This window comes from Strongyloides ratti, scaffold srae_chrx_scaffold0000006, assembly GCF_001040885.1.
Source record: "Strongyloides ratti genome assembly S_ratti_ED321, scaffold srae_chrx_scaffold0000006".
Lineage (NCBI taxonomy): Eukaryota > Metazoa > Nematoda > Chromadorea > Rhabditida > Strongyloididae > Strongyloides > Strongyloides ratti.
This window is the reverse complement of record NW_020171514.1, coordinates 322,043-345,612: the sequence shown is the minus strand read 5'-3', so window position 1 is coordinate 345,612 and position 23,570 is coordinate 322,043. Positions and strand designations below refer to the sequence as shown.

Genomic DNA, 23,570 nt, shown 5'->3' with positions numbered 1-23,570 from the left:
TAATAAAATTATAAAATGAAATATTTATAGCTTCTCTTGTATTACTTTTTATGCAATTTTTTAATTCATAATTTTCTATTATCATTAAGCATTGCAAAGTTAATTTATATAAAACGTAAAAATTTAAAAAAGAAAAATTGTTCAATTTATATTTTTTTAAATTTTCTCCTTCTGTTAATGTTAAAAAAAAACTTTGAAATTTAAAAAAAAGTAGGAGATCAGAAAGATAATGTGAATACATTTTTAATAGCTTATACTTAGTGATTTAAGAAAGTCTATAGCTTCTTTATCATCTTTGCGGCTTTCTAATACAGACAAAGCATCTTGAACTAAAACGTTAAAAAATTAATAAATTAATATAATTTTTTTTTAAATTTATTTAACTTACATTTATTTGTTGGATGTATAAGTATTAAATTGAATTGTCTTAATGTACTACTAACTTGTGTATTTCCAAATCCAGGTACTTCACTTAATTCTAAAAATGCCTCACCAGCAAAATCATTTGATCGTAAAAAATCATGATCCATAACTATAAAATGTATCATAGCACAAGGTGGTTGATTTCCCTGTATTGGAAATTCAAATGTTTCATTAAAAATTGGATTTAAACTTTTACTAACAACTTTTGTTTTTGTTGGTGCTTGAGTTGGAAAACGAAAATGTGGTACTAGTTCTACAACAACAAAAGGATCACTGAGACCATTTGAATCAAGTGGTATTATTTGTTTAGCACCAATAACATCAACAACAAGTGTTTGTAATTTTTGATTATAATAAGCACGTACATTTAATATACCATATTTGCATTCCTGTGCATCAGTCTGTTTTTTTAATAAAGATGAATAATATTTTTCAATTATTTTAATTGTTGGTGTTTTATTTAATGAAAGTGTTGAAATTATTTTTCTATGCCCTGCCATTCCATCAAATGCCTCTAAAGATAAACCTTTACCATCAGCATGAAAATAATCCGTTAATACTCCCCATGCATCGTATAATCTTTGATAAAAAATTGGTTCAAAACCAATATTTTCATTAATACATTCATCAAATAATTGTATAAGTACACCAATTTGTGCATGCATAACTCTTAGAAAATTTTTATGTAATAAATGTTTATGAATTGATGATAACTCAGCATCTAATAAATCAGTCATTGGTTTTAAACTAACATCAACTGGACAAGCTGTTGGACTCCAAGCTAGATGAAATACATGTTTTTTCATTTGATCAGTACATCTTACAACAAATCTAATAATTGTACTTTCAATTTGTTCTGCTATATATCTATCACAAACATCTAAATCATTCTCAATTTGTTCTCTAAATTTAGCTGGTTTTTTAGTTTTTTTCTCATATTTTTCTCCAAATTCTTCTAATTGAAGTTTATCATGTATTACTAAACTTCTTCTAACTTGTTCAGCATTATTAATTGTTGCACAAAAAATAGAAACTAATGCTGGTGGTAAATAAAATTGAAGATCACCACAAAATCCATCTTGTGCTAATTGTCCCATTATTTTATCAATATAATATTCAGCTAATTTGCATATAAATTGTACTAATTTAACTAATAAATCAGCACGTAAATTAATATCATAAACATATAATTTTTCCCAAATATTTGCTAATTGATCAATTATATGGCAAATGTCAACATAACTACTAGTATATTTAAGTTCATTTGATGTTAATTGAAGACTAGAATCAAGTTTACATGATAAATCAACTCTACTAAATGCCTTTATTCTTGATATATCAATCCATTTTGCAACAACTCTATCAAATTGATACCTCCAATCAGAACGCATCATTTTTGGCTTATATGATATTGGTTTGTATGAGTCAAAATCTCTAATTAAACAATGTAAATGCATTATACTTAAAATAACAATTTCTTCACCATCATGAGCATTATTAAATAATTGTTTTAATGAACTTTTTGATTCATTGGTTTGTTCAATAGCCATATACTCATCAAGCATTACACTCCAATTTGAATATAAAATCATAACATAATCAATATCACTATTTGATTTAAAATATCCTTCAAGATATTTCATTTTTTGGCAACCCTTAATAAGATGAACAATAAGTTTTAATAATGTTTTACAACTATTAGTTTCTTCTTTAGATAACTCAAAATACCATTTAAAATAATCTTTTGATCCTTTTATTAAACATTCAATTAAAAATGTATCTTTACTTGGTCCAAATGGTACACATCTTTCATATAAATGGCTATCTTTTATTTTAACATATGTTTTTAAAATATTATCAAAACGATCAACTTGTGATTTCTTAAGAACATTAACATTTTTTAAATGATTAATAAGGTATGTTTTGACAAATTCATCAAAATCATTAAATGAACATGCTAACATATTTTCTTCATCTTTATCTAAATCTAATGGACTCCATTTATCAATTAATTTATTTGCTATACCAAAAAGTAAATGAAAATTTATTCCAATATTAATCATTGCACAATAGGCAAGCCATTGACACATTAATTGATGAGTAATTGTTAAATCACCTTGTATAGCATGTTGATAAAGTATAGCTTTTGCAGGATCTGGTAATAATCCATCAAATGCATTAACTGGTTTTTGTGAACATCTTATTTCATGTAATGCAAATTGTCTTATTAATTGTACATGTTGTTTAACATCAATAGTTTCATCATCACTTTGATTAACTCTTTCTTCTTTTGTACTTAACCATAATTTAAGTTTTATTGAACCAGAAACTTCAGATTTTTCTGATCTTCTTTCTAATTCAAACCATTTTTCAATACCATCTGGTGGTATTTCTGATAAACTTATATTAACACATCCTAAAAAATCATCAACTGATTCATTACTTTGTGCTCGTGCACTTTGTGTAACTTCTTTAAAATATCTACCAAGACCTTTAAGACCACTTATTTCATTAAGAGATGTTACTGCATCAATAACAGATCTTTCATCATCATCATGATCCCATATATCTAAATGAAATTTATCACAATGAATATCATCAACAATAAATTGAAATTTTTCATTCCACTTAGGATTTAATGTCATTTTTTGAACAGATGATGCTTTAATAATTTTAGCTGGAATATTTGTTGTCTCATAATCATCAATTTTTTGATTTTTTTTACCAACTAATTTTCTTCTAAATGATCCACCAATTCTTGAGAGTCGATGTTTCTATAATAACAAGTAAAAAAGAAAATTATTAGTTAAAATAAAAGATTTTTTTTTTTAAAATATTACTTTATTATTATCATTTGGAGAGGTTGGTGATGTTGGTTTACCAACTTTTTGTACTAAACCAGAATCATCAGGAATATCTTCAAAGTCCCATGGTGTTACTTCAATATCTTCAGGATTAAGAATAGGTTTAAAAGTTTTTTTTTCTCCAGGAACAATACCCATCATACAAAAAGGATCACTAAAACCATTAATATCTTTAGCAATAAGATCTTTTCCTTCAATTAATTGAACATTCAATAAAACAATAGGTGCTTTTTGTCTTGAAGCTCTTGCAATTAATGATTTGTGTAATTTTTCATCAACCTCAAATGCTGATTGAACATATTTAGCTAATTGACTTTGTGTCAAATCACCTTGATTACCAATTTTGTGTTGAATTGTATACATAGCTTCAACATATAATTCCTAAACATTATTAAATTAAGTTAATATATTTTTTTTAATATATATAATTTTTAGAAAAGTATTAATAATATATATAAAAATATATACAATTTCATTAAACTTACATGCATATGTTTTTCATTTTCATTAATTGTTATTTTTGAGATAGTATATTGTTCATCTACATTTTTACTATCTTCATTAGTAAGTTGTATGGGTGAGAATTGTTCAAAAAAATAATTGTCTGATGCTTGAACTCTAGAAAGATAAATAAACATAGTAAATATAATTAAATTTAATATACTTTTAATTTTTTTATTTTTATTTTTTTCCACCCATGTTTTTATTTTTACTTTAATTAATATTATTTTATTTTTTTTTATATATACTACCTACTTATAAAATTTTTGTTTAGCTTTTTTGGATCGAAAATTAGAAATACTACATTTATCATATAATGGAAACATAATGTAATAAATAAATATTTATAGATAATAAAGAAAAAATAGTATTTTTTTTTTCTAGAATAAAAAAAAAGGAAATATATATATATATATATATATATATATATATATATATATATATTTTGTTATAATCATTAAAAATTAACAATAAATAAAATTATATTTTAAAATTATGTATTGTGTAGAAGGAGAAAAATATTAATTAGTTAAGAAATGTTTGTATGATTTATGATAATGAAAAAATTTAGTAAATAAAAATAATTTTTTTTTCTTGATGAAATATGATATTTTTATAGAGAGTACATAAATAGCTTCTGGTAATGAGAAAGTTTTAAAGGTTTACCATTTTGATATTAAAAATTCTTTTTTCTCCCCATCTTTATAATAATATATCTGAGGAAGGAGGATATATTTTTTCGTTAGATTATTAAATATAAAGAAAGGAAATTTATTAAATTTCAACAATTCTTTAAAATTTAAACCAAAAAAAAATATATATATTTATTATTTTTAACAGAATGTATAAAATCTTTAATAAATTGGATATTTTGTTAAGGTAAAATAAATGTAAATATATATGTACTTTTTAAATAAATTTTTCTTTATAAACTAGTAAAAACTTATAATTATATGTACTTTTTTTTATCTACAGTATTACAAAAGAATTTTAAAACAAAAGAATAGAAAATAATATATAATATTATAATAATAAAAAAAAATGAAACATTATTCAATTATAGTATCGTTATTAGCATGTTGTATTAAAAATAAAATCTTATTAAAAGGTAAGCAATAGGTCTTTTTTTTTAACATAAAGTTTTTAAAAATAATATACATTTATAGATGTAGTAACATGTTAAAATCAGAACAAAATTTATTTTTAATTTGTATATTTCTTAATATATGAAAATAAGAATTAATGAAGTGAATAAATGATATTAGTATGAATAAAAATTTTAAAATTTTAAATATTGTTACAATATGTTTCATTAAAAAAAAATAATATTTTAAAATATGTTTCATAGCAATATTTTGTTTATTTAAAAAACAAAAGCAAATATTTTTTTGTTATTGTTAATTAATTGTAATCTACCATGGCAATATTACTATGAATGTATTTTTACATAAATAATTTTAAATAAATGATATTAATAAAAAATACTAATATTTCAAAAACAATAGAAAAGTAATGACGTTCATATTAATAACAAAAATGAATTATTAGATATTATATAATGACAAAATTATTGTTTATATAATATTTTTCAAAATTATTATTAAAAAATTACATTTTTATATGCATTTTTAAGTTGAACATTTTTTTAAAAATTATATGAAATTTGATAAATGAATATATAAGTATTTTTAATAACGATAATTGTTTTTGCTAACAGTCAAAAAATAAACAAATTTTATTTCTAAATGAAAATATATGCCTAATTTGTAAAATTTTTACTTTTTTTCTAATGATAATATTTTTTTAAAAAAAAATTTAAATATGTTTTTTTTTTGTTTTTGATGAGTTTTTTTATTCCCGTAGGAAAAGTTATTAAGAAAACTTAATTTTACAATTGTCAAAAATAATTATAATTTTTTTTAATGTACAATATATTTAATATATTCCTCTAGGATAAATCTATTTTTTTATGGAAAAAATGTTTTTTTTTTTTTAGTTTTTTGATCGTTATATATTTTATATTAATAATAAAATATATATTAACATATGTAAAAGCTCACTGTTTAGAGTTTTGACTTCCGTCATTCAATGCAGAATTATCTTCATCATTAATAGCTAATGATTGTGTTCTAATATAATTTGCAGCTTTACTAAATTGTTGTCCAGCCCAGGCTCCTGCAGTTGATATCTTTTTACTGATAATTGTTGCTTTATTTGCTACATTAGTAGCAACTGTATCCATATTCATTATGGAATAAAATGAGTATAATTATAATTAGAGTAGTATTAGTTTTTGAATAATAAAATTAATTTCCTTCTTCTTTACTATATAAATTTTATCTATATATATATATATATGTGGTGAAGACCCTTAAATTAGTAATTTAAATTTTTAAATAAAATTCAAAAGACATGAATAATTTTATTTGTCAATTAAATAAAATATATAACTGTTCACTTTGAATTTTTTTTTCTTCTTTTTAAAATCGTAGTAATTTGGAAAATTTTATGATTAGTATGAAAAATATCTTTTTTTTTGGCAAATAATATTAAGTAAAAAAGGATGAATAAAGAAAAAAATTCTACTTAATTTTATATTTTTTCAACTTGAAATAAATACAATATCATTATGAATGAAAAGAAAAAAGAATATATGAAAGATTTTAAATATATTTTATTCAAATGATTATAGTGTCGTTTTTTTATATAAAAACAATTATTTATAGCTTTTAAAATGACATAATTATATATGTATTATTAAAATCTTTAAAACAATTCAATAATATATAGTTAATAATCTTTATATAACAAAAAAAAATATATAAGTTAAATTGTAATTTGTATGCAATTAAAATATAAGTATAAAAACATATTAAGAATTAATTTATACAGAGTAAAACAAAGTTTAAAGTTATCGTAGTAGAAACATTAAATGCTAATGTAATTTTACAAAAAATATAATCATAAATTTTGAATAATCAATTTTTTTTTATCAAATTACATATTTTTAATTATATATATATATTGTAAACTTTTTTAATAACCAATTATAAATTATAATTAGCTTTTAATAATTTTACTTTAAAAATAGTTATGAGAACAAAATATTAAATAATTATTATTAATAATGAAAAAAAAATTTTTATAAATAAAAATTGAAAAAAATAGGTATAGAAATATTTTTTTTTTATAATAAAATATATGTGGTACATTTTTTGAAATATACTGATAAAATTATAAGAAAATTATTAAATATAGTTGTTTTTTTTTCTTGTATTCATTAAAAAAAAAACCTACATAATTGAATATTTCTAAATGGTAATAAAAAATTTTAATATTAATTATTTAAAAGATAACAAATTAATTAATTTTATTCATTGATAAAATAAAATTAAATAAACTTCTACTTTATAATTATAATTAGTTATTTTAAAGTAATATATTAAAATTATTTATTGTTTAATGGAGTAAAAAGAACTGAGAAAATAGTAAATGTATAAAGAGTATCTTGTTTAGTTTCACATAATTCAATCTATTTGCCACATATACTTTCATCAGCTCAAGCTCCTTTTTAAAAATATAAAGAAATAAATAAATATTATCATGCTTCTTATCTTCTCATTTAAGCGATATTTATTAACATATGACAAAGGAAGAAATTAAAACAAATAAGTATACTGCTTTTTAACATTTTATCAATTGACTAAGAAGATAATATTAGTGGTACAAAAATTTTTTTTTAAAGAATATAAAAAATTGTATTAAAAAAATATTTTATTAGATATTATCTATTCATTGTTTATTGTTTTTTTCTTCTAATGTAAAAACAATATTAAGAATTAAAAATAAAAAAAATTTAATAATTTAATTCTTATATTATTAATTTATTAACTTTTGTTATCTAATTTTATTAATATTATAATAAAGTAGGTATTATTTTCCTTAATAAATAAAAAATTATTTTTAAATATAAGTTAAATGTTTATATTTATAATAAATAAACTTTAGTATTAAAAAATTTTAAAATATTAATATAAGATTTCTTATAAAAACCATTTCTTATAGATAACTTTAATGCACTTTCAAAAATGTTTCATATAAATTAATTCCTAATATTAATTCTTTATAAAGTATCATTATATAATATAAAAAATGGTATAAAAATAATATATATGTTATTTTATCAAGTGCAGTATAGTAAAAATACAATGCTTTACAAAATACATTATTTTTATATTTATAATTAAAAAGGAAAGAAAAAATTGTAATGAAAAATAAATATTTTTTTTTAATGATTGAATATAAATATATTTATATATATGTTTAATTTTGTAGAGAAAATGATATATTACGTTAATAAATAATAAATACTATAACAATATTTTGTCCTATTCTTAGAATTAATTTACTAAACAAAAAAAAAAAAAGAAAGTATAAAAATATTATAGATAAGAGTAAAAATTTGTTTACAAAAAAAAGGAATATCAAAAATGTATATCTTTAAGTTTCATTTTAGAGCATATAAATAGAGATATATATGTGTTATGTGCATACATTTGTCAGATAAAAAATTCAAAACAATAGATAAAGCTTATTTTGATGTTTTATTTTCATTCCTAAAATATATATCATTACATATACATATAAATTGTTTCAGCTTAACTTTTAGACTATTTAGTATATATGATTATACATTTTTGTTCTTAAATTTGTCTATATATGTATACATGAGAACATGAAAAAATTTTTTTTTTATCATATTCTTAAATAATATAAAAATATAGTATAGAAATTTATAAATTTTTTTGTTATTATTAAAAATTTAATATAAAATGTCATTGTATAGTAAACTGTATCCTGTTAAATAATATTATTATCTTCTTAAAAATTTAACTCATAATAAAAAAAGATAAAAAAAATTATCAACATATTATATTATTCTTTTCCTTCCTTTACATCTTTTTTTTTATATAGGAAAAAAAAAGACGTTGTACAGAAATGTATGAATAAAAAAAAATTTTATAGGAATAGATTTTTATTCTAAATATATATATTTTTTTTTAATATATTGTTCATTTTAAAAATATATCTAAAATCTATTTTATCATTTAACTATATATATATATATAATTTTTATTATAATATATGTGTAAAATACATCGGTTTATTGAAAAGTTAAAGATATCATATTAACGAAGAATATTTTAAACCATCTATTTTTCAGAATAGTTAAATTTTTTTTAATAAAAGAATATTTTCTATATATATATATATATATACTTTAACTTTCATGATAATTATAATTTTCTTAAAATTCTACACATTTACTATTTTAAAAAGAGCAACATTTATAATGTGACAAAATTTATCGTTTTTACAAGAAAAATAGTAAAGTTAAATTATGTATATACTATATTTAAATAAGATAAAAATTAGATTAAATATATTAAATAAAAGAAATTATATACAATAAAAAACATTTTTTTTAATTCAAGGTGATAAAAAAAAACATTATTATATGTGTTGTTTTATATTGTTAAAAGGAAAAAATAAAAGCATTTTTCTAGAAATAAAATTTATGAATAAAACATAAATTGTTTACATCTTATTATTTATACTATTTTCTTAAAATATTAATATATAATTTTTGTAATAAAAAAATTTAAATTAAAGTTTTTTTTTATATATAAATTGAAATAAATAAAATTATTGCAACAATACTAATATAATATGATTAATCATCGAAATGCCTTAGAATTAAATATTCAATAATATATGCAAGCAATTTATATGGATGAAAAATGAATAATGTAGTTTCAATTTCAATTACTAATTCTTAAAAAAGGAAATTATTAATAAATAATAAATCAAAGTTTTTATTGCATTTACATATTATCTTTACATCATAAATTAATTAAAATTTTACCATAGTACAATTATTTTAATCTTTTTTTAATTACTTATTTATTTTAAAAAATATTATTTATAATAGTTTTTATTTTGCAAACATAAATTTTACCATATTTATTTATTAAAATATATATTTTTTTACAAAATTTTATAGTAATATTTCTTTAAACAAATAATTAATATTAATTTTTAAATATTGAATTATTAACTTATAAATAGATTTATAATACAATCTATTTTAAAAATATATATATATATATATATATATAATCCTCCTTATCTATAACATTTAATAGTTAGGAAAATAAAATATATGTTTTCATATTGTATAATTAAATTTTTTTTTTTGTATATCAAACAAAAAATGTTTTAATAGTTTAGAAAAATTTTATGTCTAGTATATAATATGTTATTTGTAAATATTTTACATATTCTATTGATATTTCAAGAAAAAAATTATTTATTATTATAATAAATATTTTGGTTTATATAGGTATCATTTAAGAACACAACTTATAATTATCCTAGTATTTAATTTTTTATTTAAAAAAAAAAATGAATTGTTGTAATCAATTTAAAAATTTGTTTAAATTTAAAATTTTAACAATGAACATAATATGTTAAATTTTTTTAAAACATATTATTGATAGTATAACAACAAGTGCATTAGTGGGATAAATGTATTGATGTTTAAATAAATTTTAAGATTACATAAAAATTTTTTTTTATATAAATTGTTAAATTTACCTTTGATTAGACCATTCAGCTAAATGAAGTCTCCTTTCCGCTGATAATAACTGTGTCCTTATTGACCTTTTTCTCATTATATTTGGAGAATATCTTTTACCAGATTTTGTTGAACAAGTGGATAATTTATCAGAATCAGAAAGATATTTATTTGCATATTCAAAACAATGCCCTACAGATGATGATCTACCTTCTCTTCTAAATGGAGCTGATAATGTTTGAAATAAATAATTAGGATTAGAAAGCATACTTTTTTCTGAAATAAAAATTTTTTTGTTAAAATGAAAAATGATAAACTTTAATAAAATTTCAAAAGTTATAATATTTTTTTTTGGTATTCCTAGTGGAATATTCTTTTAACAAACTAATCGACAGATTTCAAAAGACATAAAATAAGACAACAATAAATATAATTTAAAAAAAGAGCTTTGTAAAAAAAAATAAAGACAATATTTGTAAAAATATATATCATATATATATCAGAAATAAAAGGAAAAAACATTTGAAGGAAAAAGTTTAAAAGCAAAAAATGAATATGTTTCCTTACGTACTCTATTAATTAAATGTTAGAAAGCTTTGAAAATTTTCTTAAAAAAAAATTAGGCGAAAATTTAAATTATTTACAGTATCTTTTTAGTGTTCTAATTAAAATGTTTATAAGTTTAGATCAAAAAGGATTATATATTTTATTATTTTTAACTTTAAGTTAGTCTTTCTCCCTCATTTAGTGTTAAACTCATCTTTTAATTTTTAAATAAGCTAATAATTAATACTGTCTTTTTAATAGTTATTAAAAATGACTTATAAAAATTAAAAATATTTTGTTTGTCTTCATTAATTAAATTTTATACATTATAATCAATGAAAAAACATTGTCAAATAAAGTTATTTTTATGTTACATTTGATGGATGAAAAAAAATTATAAAAATACATTTTAAAGTAAGAAGAATAAAAATATTATAATTATTAAAAATATGAAAAAAAAATTTATTGAAAATAATATATAAAAAGGAGAAGATTTTGTAAATATGAGGAGATGATAATCAAAAATATTTTAATAAATATGTAATAAATTGAAAAAATAAGATTACTCTTTAATTAAAACTTAAATTAAGAAAGTAATTTATGTAAAACTCTAATTTAATATTCTTTTTATAAAATTAAAATGTTAAAATACACTTAAACAAATAAATAAAGAAATATAAATAAAAAAATTTTTTATAGACACTAAAATAATACCTTATTATTATGTTTATTTATAATTATATTAAAATTATACATATATACATATATATACCAATTACTAATATACAAATATTTAAAAAAAGAAATCATTAAAATATATATTAAACGAGTTACACAAAAAAAGAAATTACACATTACTTATTTTTATAATATATATAAATGAAAATGTTTATTTATACAAATAAAATAAAAATTTCATTAAAAACAAATCTTTGTTCTCTAATTGCCAAATACTATTTATACTTATTTTAAGATATAAATGATTGTAACACCAATATACGTTCATAAAATAGAAAATTTAAAATAGCTTCTTTTAGTTAATATAATCATAAAATCTTTTTTGTTCTAAAATATCATTAATTACCGATAATATGTACATTTTTATAAATTTATCTATACAATTATTTAGTGTTTCAAATATATTTAGAATCGTTAAAATAAAATATACATAAATAAATTAGTATCTTATTTAAAAAAAAAATTATACATGAAAAAAAAGGATAGTAATAATGATGTAATAATTTTAAAATTAAGATTCAATTAAATGAAAAATTCTTTTAAATTCTCTTTATATAGAAAACAGGAAAAAATGGGAGGTAGAAAATTTCTACTAAATAGTTAAAACAATAGTGTTATTAAGAAAAATGTCGTGGGTTAAAATACATAAAAATTGTGGGTGTTAATTTTCTAGAAAAGTCTAATTAAAACAACATAAAAAACGATTAAAGTTTTGTTTTTATTTTATGTTAACATTTATTAATATTTCATGTACATTTTTTACAGTTTGATGAAAATGATATGACAAATAAGTACATACTTTATTAATAGTATATATTTATACTTTATTAAGTTCTTTTTTTTGGTATATCTAAAAATAGTTCAAAAACTTTGATGATTAAACAATGATCAGTAATTCTTTAAATAAATTTTAAACTTATTAGATAGATAAAAGATATAGATGAAAAAAAAGCCAATTTTTTAAAAACTATAAAAATGTTATTTATTTTAAAAGCATGACGTTTAAATTTCATTGGTATATTTCCTTGTTTCTTAATAACTATAAAATGATTAAAATGTTGTTTTTTTTTTGTTAAAATAGTTTGTAATTAATGTAAAAATTGCACTTGAGAATTTTAATCTCCATCATTAGTAATTTAAATAGTAAAATAGAAAAACTACATGATTATAATAATAATAAATAAAAAATAGCTTAATGACGCAAATAAATGTATATATATTATTATATATATCTATATAAATATATATGTTTATATTTATAATTCCACTAATATATTGGAAGTAAAATTAAAATAAAAATTTACAAAAAAAAAAAAAAAAATTTTTTTTAATTATGAATTATATATGATCTTAAAATAGAAAAAAAAAAGTTTAATGCTTTTATATTATTTAAATTGAATGATTTTATTTTATTTTTTTCTTATATTTCTTTATAAAATAATCTATTTTGAAAAATATTAATTTGTAAAAATATAATATGAGTTAATTTAATATGCCTCATCTGGTATTATGATATAAATGTATATTAACTGTATTTCCTATTAAAAATTTGTCTTATTATTTATAGTTAATTTTCATTAATACTGAAGAAGAAATATATGTCTATCAGAATCACTTAAAGTTTTAACTTTCAAATGACAGATATTGGTGACTTTTAAAATATAATTTATGATATCAAATGTAATTTCATTACTCAATAAAATGTTTATATTTAAATTTTAAATATATGAAGTATTAGATATATTGTTAGAGGTAAGTATATTTTAATCTAAAATATACATTTTTAACTTTATATATTATTATTATTTGTATAAATAAAAGTGCATGCATGTCATTTAATATTTATATTTTTCTTTCTTTTACTAAACTATTTTAATAATCATTTTAATTGACAAAAAAAAAACAACAATATTAAACAAAATTGTTACAAAGGTAACGTTAAAATAAATATGTGTACGCAAAAACATTTATATTTAATAAGAAATTTTACTTTTGACTTTGGAGGATATAAAATTCAATTATAAATTAATTAATTAAAAAATATTTTTAATATAGTAAATTATTATATTTAATTTTTTAATTTATTTAAAGTTTTATTTTCTTATGCAGCATTTATTTTGTATTTACAAATATAAATTTGTATTAAAAAAAATATTTGTTTTTTTTTTCGCCTCCATTTATTGTTCTTTAAAAAGCTTTATAATTTTTTAATATTAACAATTTTACTAAATTTTATATTCTTAAAAATATTTAAAACAAAAGCATTTTTCTTCATGGTTTAATTTTAATAAAACTACCACTTTTTCTCAATTATTTTTATTTTTATTGTAAATAATTAAGTGAATAGTGTAAAGAATTTTAAGAGGTTCATTTTGTAACTTCGTTTATTGTTATTACTTGCTTAATAATTAATTGTTGAATGAATTATAAAATAAAATTTATATATATATAGTAATGCATTTAAAAAAATTTTTAAATTTTAAAAATAATAGATTTTGTTAAAACCAACATTAAATAAATTTTAATTTAATTTATATATTTTATCTTTAGTGTATAATCTTTTATATTCTTAAAATAGATTTTTCTACTTATTTACTATCAAAAACTTTTTGATGTATAATACTTTAATAATTTTATAATCTATGTAATATTTTTACATTTTAATCATATTATTAGAAATGTCAAGATAGATTTTTATTTATTTGAAGAATTACTTTAAGATTGAAGAACTTTAACATATAGATTTTTTACTCAAAATAAAAGTTGAAATAATACTTATAAGTATCTTTTATTCAAAAATTAATCCAGCCATCTGTATAAAAATATGCTTTTTTTTTAAAGTTTTTGATAATATTTCGTTTAAATTCTATTAGTTTTATATCATCTTATTTCTTCGGTTGCTATTACAAAAAAAAATAATTATCAAAATATTTATTTGACATCAATACTTTTTATATTTTTTTGTTAAATTTGTCAATTTATCATGTTTTTTTATTAATATTATTATTCATAAGATGTGCTTTTAACAATAGAATAAATAATATTATCAATTTTACAAGAAGAAAAGTGGAAAACTTTTTATGAAAATTTATTCTACATTTTAAAAAAAATATATATATCTATAACAATAATATGAAATTCACATTTTCTTACTATTATTTTATACAATTGTAATTGTACCTTTTTTTTAGAGTCATTTTGTGAAGCAATTTTATTTTTTTTAACATTTTGTATGTGAAAAGATTTCAAAAATAGTCTATAAAATAAAAAGAAAAATAATATAAAGTGATTTGTCTAGAATCTTAATATTAAAAAATGATATTTTTACTATTTTATGTAATAGGAATACATATTCCATTAATAAAATCAGACTATCCATGGACTTTTGATAACGATTTATTTGGAGGTATGTTTTAAAAGTACAAAAATATTATAATTGTTACGAAAAAAAAAAATTATATAATTATATAATTAATATATAAATATTCTCTTATTAATATTTAATAAAATTATATTTTTTTTAAATATAAAAAAAGTAAGTATATATTTATTACTAATGAATAAAAAGTAAAGAAAAAACTTTACTATTAAGAAAATAAAAATAATGTATTTTGTTATAAAAATATCTAATCTTCCTTTTCATTTCAACCTAACTATCTTAAAAGTAAGAAAACAGAAACTAACAATATATAAATAAGCTATAAAAGTAATGATGTCGCTTTATATTTTTCAATACTTTTGTTATTATATGACTAAATTTGGCTAATTTTTAGATAAAATGAGAAATTTAAAAAAGAATTTACATGTATATAAATATATTTTCTATTTTTCTAAAACTTTTCTTATCACTATAACAAAAACCTTAAAAATTAAAATTTAAAGTGTCTTTTAAATAAATCTTCATTAATTTACTTTTATCACTCTTATATAATATATATATATAGATAGATACATAAATTTTATGATTTACTTTGAGAACTATTGTAATTAAGTTTCCACTTTTTCTTTCTCATTTACATATGTAAATCCCTTATATATAAGGCATAAAAGATAAGGTGAATATAATAATATATTATATAATATAAAAAGATACTGTTAAAAGAGGGTAGCAAAAAATCTTAATATTTTATATATCTATTAAAATATTTTCTTTGTAATAATATATTAATTTTCATGAGATTTTTTCTTTTATTTCAAACAATCTTTATTATTTTTATTTTAAAATTATTTATATTATAAAATCTATTTATTGTGCTATATATATAATATATATTTTTTTTTCTCTTTTAACATTTGAATTTTTTTAAATTTTAAATAATTTAAAAAGTATCTATATTTATAAATAGTATTTAGATATTATAATTTTATAAAAATAGAATATAAAACAGTTTTTTTTCCATTTTTATAATTAACCATAGTGTTTATAATAATAGTTAGAAGAATATTTTTTTTTATCATTAACTTACCATAACTACTCTTTTGATTTCATTATATGTATATCTTTTACTAAAACTCATTAATTATTATATTACTTCTTTTTAAAGGATTCTTATTATTTGTCATTAACTTTTCAAGTACATTTTAAGTAACTTAATTATTTAATAATTAAGAAGAGAAAGTATTTATATATTTTAGAAAGAAAAATTTTATTAAACTTCATTTATCAGATGAAAAATGATTTCTATGATGGTAACTGCTTTTTTATATCCAACAATTCTAGGTCCTGATTTTTGGGGTCTTGTTAGTAAACATTGGAAATTATGTGCCTCAGGACAAATGCAAAGTCCAATTAATATAGATCCAAATACATTATTATTTGATGGAAATTTACCATCAATACATTTAGAATCTATTCAGGTATATATAATTTATTTTCTTTATTATTATTTAATATTTATAGGTTGATGCAATTCTAAAAAACACGGGTCAACTACCTGTTATTAATATTAATAATTCACAAGCAAATTCAATGAAATTTGTCAATATATCAAGAAGTCCCTCTTCACCATATAATTATCGTTTACAAAAAATTATATTTCATACAGGAAGACTTGAAACTGGTGAAAAAGGATCAGAACATACAATTGATAGAACAAGATTTCCAGGTGAACTTCAAATGTTAGCTTTTAATTCTGATTTATATGATAATTTTACGGATGCTTTATCAAAACCTAGAGGAATATTAGCTATATCAATAATTGTTGATGTAAGTTATCAAAAATATTAATATAAATATTATTTTTAGATTGGAAAACATACAAATTCAGAGTTAAGAAAATTATCAGTTGCGTCACAAAGTATTATATATAAAGGACAATTTGTAAGATTAAGGAAATTAAATCCAAGTGGTTTACTTCCAAAAACTATTAATTATGTAACATATGAGGGAAGTTTAACATTCCCTGGATGTTATGAAACAGTTACATGGGTTGTTATGAATAATCCTATATATATAACAAAAGAAGATTTTGAGATATGGAATAGTATACTTCAAACAGATTCAAAACAATCTAATCCTGTTTATATGTCTCCAAATTATCGTCCTTTAAAACCTGTAAACAAAAGATTACTTCGGACAAATATTCGCTTAAGTACAATTGATTCAGAAATATGTAAAGGAAGTACATTTCCCGATATTTCATATAAATCCAACCCAAGACGCAAAGAAAAACATTAAATAAAAAAATATTTTTTTTTTTTTTTGAATTTATAAAACTTAATAATTTTTTTTTTATTTTTATATTTTATATTGTTTGTATAATTTTAATTTAATTTTGACGAAAAAATGTATATGTACAATAGATTATAAAAATTTATATATAAATCAATTTTTATTTTACACTATTTTTACAATATTTTTCAATTTATATACAACAATATAAACTATTTATAACATTTTAGTCAAAAAAATACTTATTTGGAATAGGTTTTTGCATTGAATTTTCCATAAAACGACATAATGGAAACCATAAGAATTTTCTCATGTGATTATGACGTGATGTGTTATTACGAAGTGTTGGATTTGCTGCTAATGTATGATATTCCCAAAATATTCTTGTTGTTATCCAATATGATATAACGACATCAATTGTATAATGTCCACGAGATATGAGTAATAATGATACACCAATAATTGCAATTATTATTGAAGATAAATGTAGTAATCTCCATCTCTTGGGACTATATTCTGTAATAAAAAGACATGTGATAACAAAAACAATTGTATGTCCACTATATATATAATCACCACATAATGGTAATTTATTATTTATTGTCAATCCAGCACCACTAAATATTGATAATGCTCTCATAAAAATATTATAAAATGTTTTATCTTGTATATCTAATTTTGGTGAACATTTATAATTTGAATCTGCAACAGGTAATTGTGTTACAAGCATCGTTATACATCTTCCATAATATAATAATGAACCAATTGTACCTACACGTCTAATTATTATAAAACGATGTTGATGACATAATATTACACCCCACATTATTATAAATAATGTTAACATTAAATATTCAGAATATTTTAAGTAATTTCCATTATATTGTGTATTATCAAAAATGATATCTGGTAATGGTTTAGAATGTGGAACTTTTTCATGAACAAATGATAATGTTAGATCATTACAAAATGCTGCTAATATAAGCATAATTATAGCAATCTAAATAATTTCAAAATATATATTATTAAAAAAATTATTAATATATATACTTACAAAACACTTTAATTTATCATCTGGATAAAGTAAACTTGATTCTTTTTTCTTTTTATCATTATTTTTACTCCTAACTAATATAGCATTTTTTAAATCAATTTTTATACCTTTTAATGCACATAATGTTTTAGATAATCTATCATTTGCTGGAACTAAAAGTAATGGTTCTTTTGAATCATAAATATCATTATCATCACCATTAATTTCAATATGATCTGATCCTGAGTCAGAAAAATCTTGCCAACTATTGTATGATGAAGAAGATGTGGAACATTGTGATGTACATGTAACGGGACGTTTATTGGGTAATCCTATAGATGGAATAAAAACATCTTCTAAAGTTGACATTATATCACCTATAAATAAAAAATTAAAAAAAAAGTTTAAAATAAAAAAAAAATTAAATTATTTTTAAACGATATTAATAGTGACATTAATGTTATGGAATGTAAAAATTTATTTTATCAATATATAAACATCAGTGTGACATTAATTAATTAATCAAATTTACTTATGCAAGTCATAAGAATATTAAATTTTAAAAATAACATAAAAAATTTTTTTTGTTTCTTAATCATTTATATTAACTCATGCAACTTTAAACTTTAAAAATCGGAAAAAAATTTAACATAATAAAAGAAAGATAGATCTTTAAATATAATGTTAGTTATTAGTTAAAAAGTAATACATTTATAAATTTTTTTACTAATACAATTTAATATACGAACAAAAATTCTTCAACAAATAAAGTTTATATATAAATAATAATGATAAATAATTTAAAAGAAGGCTTATAGTTTGTAAAATACTTTTTAATCAAATAAAATTAAGAATATACTTAAAAAAAGAAAATTTACTTAAATAATTTAAAATTTAATTTTTTAAAAAATAAAGTAATTATTTAATAGAAAAAAAAAGTTATTAAAAAAGCTTGAAAAAAAAATATTTATATATATATGTATATATATACATATCAGAAAGAAAAAAAGATATCCGATTTATCTAAAACATACGTGAATAATAATCATCTCTTTAGATAAAATTATATTTTTTTTTTTTTATTTTATTCACCAAATATATTTTTTTTTTATAACAAAACTTAATCAAACATGAATGTATCAAAAAGATTATTCAATAATTTGGTAGATAAATATAAAAATATCTGTTTTGCTGCAATATTTACATATATATCTTTATAAATAAAAAAAAATATATACATACTTTGAATATTATTGCTATCCCAATTTTTACAAACTGCAATCTAATATTAATATGATTTTTGATATGTATATATACTTTATCTTAAGGTAAAAAGAATAATTAAATTATTGTTAATAAAATTTTATATTATTTTAAATATTTGTTTATATTTTTAAATATATACGTAATTAATAAAAAAAAATTATATTTTTTAATTTTGAAGTTTTCTTTATATATTTATTTTATGCAAATATTTTAAATAAAATAAAAGACTATTTATCTTTTAAATATAAAATTACAATATTATAACTTTTTAAAACAATCATAACGAAGTATTTAAACGTATATATGTATATATATAACAATTTCTTGTATGAATGACGATTAAATAATTAAAATATAATGAGACCAGAATTTTTAATAGCACAAAAAAAAAATCGTATATATATATTATAAAAGAATAAGACCATTAAAAGTTAAGTTATCTTAGTTTTTAAATAACTATTATTAATAAAGATAAGAATAAAAAGTTTAAAATTCAAATATTTGTATATGTTTAATTATACTCATTAGACAACTGAAATAAAAATATTTTTATTTTAAATTTTTTAAAAGAAAAATAATTTTAGTTTAAAACTTTGTTGAATGTAGACATCTACTATTACTATATATTATATTAAAGAATGTCATATCAGTTTTTTTTTATAATACAGGAAGAAAGTAATATGATGTATTATAATAAAATTATATCATAATTAGTTGCATTAAACAATTTATCATTAATTTTTTTTAAATTATGATTATTGTATAATTTAGTGAAACATTACATCTTATTGAATAAGTGATTAATTAAAACAGATAAGAAAATAATACAATATTGATTATAAGGATTTATCATAATAATGCACTTCATGTATTAAAAAGAATAGTGATAATCAAATTATTTGTGTTATAATCAAATTAAATTTCTAAAAAGTAAAAAGTAGAATTATTATTGTAGAGATAGAAATGTTATAAAAAAAATTTTTTTTTACTTTTTTTAAATAAATTAGTTATTTTTATATATATGTGTAAAATAAAGTTAAAATATGTTTCAAAGTTTAATAAGAAAGTATGTAAAAATAAATAAAATAGTAAGAAAAAATTATAGAAAATTTTTGCTTGATAAATATATAATTTTATGAAACAAGTAAAAATATAAGAAGAGAGAGAAAAATATATTTTGAATATAACATTAATATGGAAATAAAAAAAAGATTTACCCTTCCAATCTTTTATATATAATAATACTAATTTTATAGAAATTTATTTTAACTAGTAGAAATTTGTTGAATTGACAAATTGATCTTACTTTATGTAGTGATCATTAAACTACCTTACTTTTTATAAAACATGATTTCTAGTCATAATATGTATATATGATATATATTCTTTTTAAACGTGTCATTTTTCAAGATGAGTCTTAACAAATGTCAGCTAATAGTTATATGTTTTAATAATGATTATAAAAGTAACTTACTTAAATTAATAAAAATTTGAAAAAGTGATAAGAACAAATTATAATTTTATCATATCAAAATAATAATAAATAATATATAATAATAATAATATTATATACTAAAATATTAAAATAAAATAATAATAGTATAATAAAATAAATAAATATAATTTTTTTGATAAAATTAATAATACTTATTTTAAAAAGCTGATAAATAGTTATAAATAAAAATAAAATAGAGGAAATTAAGGTATATGTATATTTATATATAAATAATTTTTACCGTTTAATATGTCCTTTAAAAGTTTAGAATGATATATCAAAAAGAAAAAAGATAAAAATAAATATTAAGAGTTTCTAACGATCTACAAATTTGATTAAAATCAAAAAAAAAAAATAGTGTAAATACTATAAAAATATAAAAGATAAAAGCAATTTACCTAACATAAAGAGGTAATAAATAATAGAAAAGTAAAACTAATTTACCAACTTGAAGGTTATAATTCAAACTATAAGAATAACGTATAAATATTAAGCATTTAAATAAAAATTAAAAAGCAATAAAATTTACTACATATATAAACTAATATTAAATGATATTTATATTCATATAAATATATATATATATAAATATATATATTAGCTGTCTGATTTAATTAATTGAATTATTATTACAAAACTTTTTGCAAAAGACAATTAAAAAATTAAAAGAATAAATAATAAATGAAAAAAAAAATAATAAATGAAAAAAAAATAAATATGAAAAATTAGAGATGTTTTAAAAGTTTTATGTACTTTAATAAACTAAATAACTAATCATATATATAATTCAAATAAAAACTAGAATTTACAAATAAAAACTAGGAACTAAGTTAAGCAAAGTTTTAAAAAGTTTATTTTATCAAATATTTCGTTCTTTTTTTTTAAATATATCAAAGTTAAAATGATATGATTTGTTTGACCTAAGAAAATATACGTAAATAATTTTTTTTTAATCATGAATATATATTTAAATAATATATAATAAGAATTAAAAATTTTTAAAATATGATAAATAATTTGAATAGTGACATTAAAAATATCACTTTATAATCACTAAATATTATTATGATAAATTTTTAAAAAAATATTTCTTGTTGTTATTTAGATGTAAAATGAGGGATGTTGTCTAATGATATATTAAGCAATGAAAATTGATTAAAAAAGGAATATATTTTTATAGTTAAAAAAAAATAATTATAGAGTGAAATTTGTTTCCAGTTATTATAAACTTTTCCTATATATTTTTAGATAGATTAATTTTAATTTCTAAACAATTATTTTGATAGTTATAAGAAAAAAAATTTAAAAAGTTTTAAATTTTGATTATATAACATTAAAAATTCATTTACATGTTGATTGATATCCCATAAAATTACACATATAAATAATTAAAGTAGAAAAACAATAAAAGATTCTATAAAAAAATAAAATACTTAAATTTTTTATAGAATAAGATAGATAAAGTAATTTTAGAGTACATAAATGTAATCTTAAAATTTTAATTACAACATAAATAAAAAAATTTTTTTTAAAAACAAAAATGATATCATTCTAGTATTATAATGTATATATTTATGTGTCTAAGACATCACTATTAATAAAATGGATAAAATGATAAATTAAATAAAAATTTTAAAATGTGTTAAATGAACAAATTATAAAAGTTATATTATTATTATCAACAGATATTATAATTTAAAGTATATTTGAATAACAAATCACAAATCTAATGTATAATGTTGTCATATCAATTTCGTATCTGTCAGTGGTCCAATATGACTAAAGATATTAGAAAAGATAGTACAACATATATATATATATATATATATATATATACAACATATATATTGGAGTAAAAATTTGACCTTGAAGATTGTGTTAGATTGTTAAAGTAATGGCACTGGTCACTATACTTTATTCAAAGTAGAATCTTTTTTAGCTTTCATTTATTGATGTATTATTAACATAAAACTAAAAATAAACATTCTACATAATTCATTTTTAAGACAATACTTTTTAAATATATATCTTAAATAAATTTTTAAAAAAAAAGAATATTTTAATTTTTAAAAATATTTAAAAAAATAATATAAAAGGTTAAGATAAATAATAAAAAAAACATACGAATATTTAATATATAATTTATATAGACTAACAAAATTATTACTAAATTTTAACAATATTCTCATGGATCATTTAACTTAAAAAGATATACTTTAATACTCAATAAAATAAGAATGAAAAATTTAAATAAATATTTATTATATATATATATATAATAAATTTAAAATGTGAACTTAAGAAAGTTATTAAAATAGTCTTATATTAATAAATACATAATAATATAGATCTTTGATGGTTACATTCAATAATAAAAAAGAGTTATTCAATGTTAA

The 23,570-nt window shown here is 17.7% G+C and overlaps 4 protein-coding genes across 4 annotated transcripts; 1 reads left to right on the top strand and 3 right to left on the bottom strand.

Annotated features, from left to right (window-relative positions):
• Nucleotides 1-243: 243 nt before the first annotated feature.
• SRAE_X000240900 (C2 domain and Munc13 homology 1 domain and Mammalian uncoordinated homology 13, domain 2 and Mammalian uncoordinated homology 13, subgroup, domain 2-containing protein) lies at nt 244-6,036 on the bottom strand (the record flags this gene model as incomplete). Its single annotated transcript, XM_024645621.1, has 5 exons — nt 244-329; nt 389-3,197; nt 3,264-3,668; nt 3,773-3,905; nt 5,849-6,036. 5 exons carry the CDS (start codon nt 6,034-6,036, stop codon nt 244-246), a joined length of 3,621 nt encoding a protein of 1,206 aa, XP_024499885.1.
• Nucleotides 6,037-10,441: 4,405 nt separating this feature from the next.
• On the bottom strand, nt 10,442-10,693 carry SRAE_X000240800 (Hypothetical protein; the record flags this gene model as incomplete). The annotated part of the gene is made up of 1 exon (XM_024645620.1): nt 10,442-10,693. The coding sequence occupies one exon, from the start codon at nt 10,691-10,693 to the stop codon at nt 10,442-10,444; it is 252 nt and encodes an 83-aa protein (XP_024499884.1).
• Nucleotides 10,694-15,024: 4,331 nt separating this feature from the next.
• Nucleotides 15,025-17,386, top strand: SRAE_X000240700 (Alpha carbonic anhydrase domain-containing protein; the record flags this gene model as incomplete). Its single annotated transcript, XM_024645618.1, has 4 exons — nt 15,025-15,115; nt 16,430-16,566; nt 16,610-16,915; nt 16,955-17,386. The coding sequence occupies 4 exons, from the start codon at nt 15,025-15,027 to the stop codon at nt 17,384-17,386; spliced, it is 966 nt and encodes a 321-aa protein (XP_024499883.1).
• Nucleotides 17,387-17,606: 220 nt separating this feature from the next.
• SRAE_X000240600 (Sphingomyelin synthase-like domain-containing protein) lies at nt 17,607-21,579 on the bottom strand (the record flags this gene model as incomplete). The annotated part of the gene is made up of 4 exons (XM_024645617.1): nt 17,607-18,380; nt 18,435-18,790; nt 19,652-19,735; nt 21,573-21,579. 4 exons carry the CDS (start codon nt 21,577-21,579, stop codon nt 17,607-17,609), a joined length of 1,221 nt encoding a protein of 406 aa, XP_024499882.1.
• Nucleotides 21,580-23,570: the final 1,991 nt, after the last annotated feature.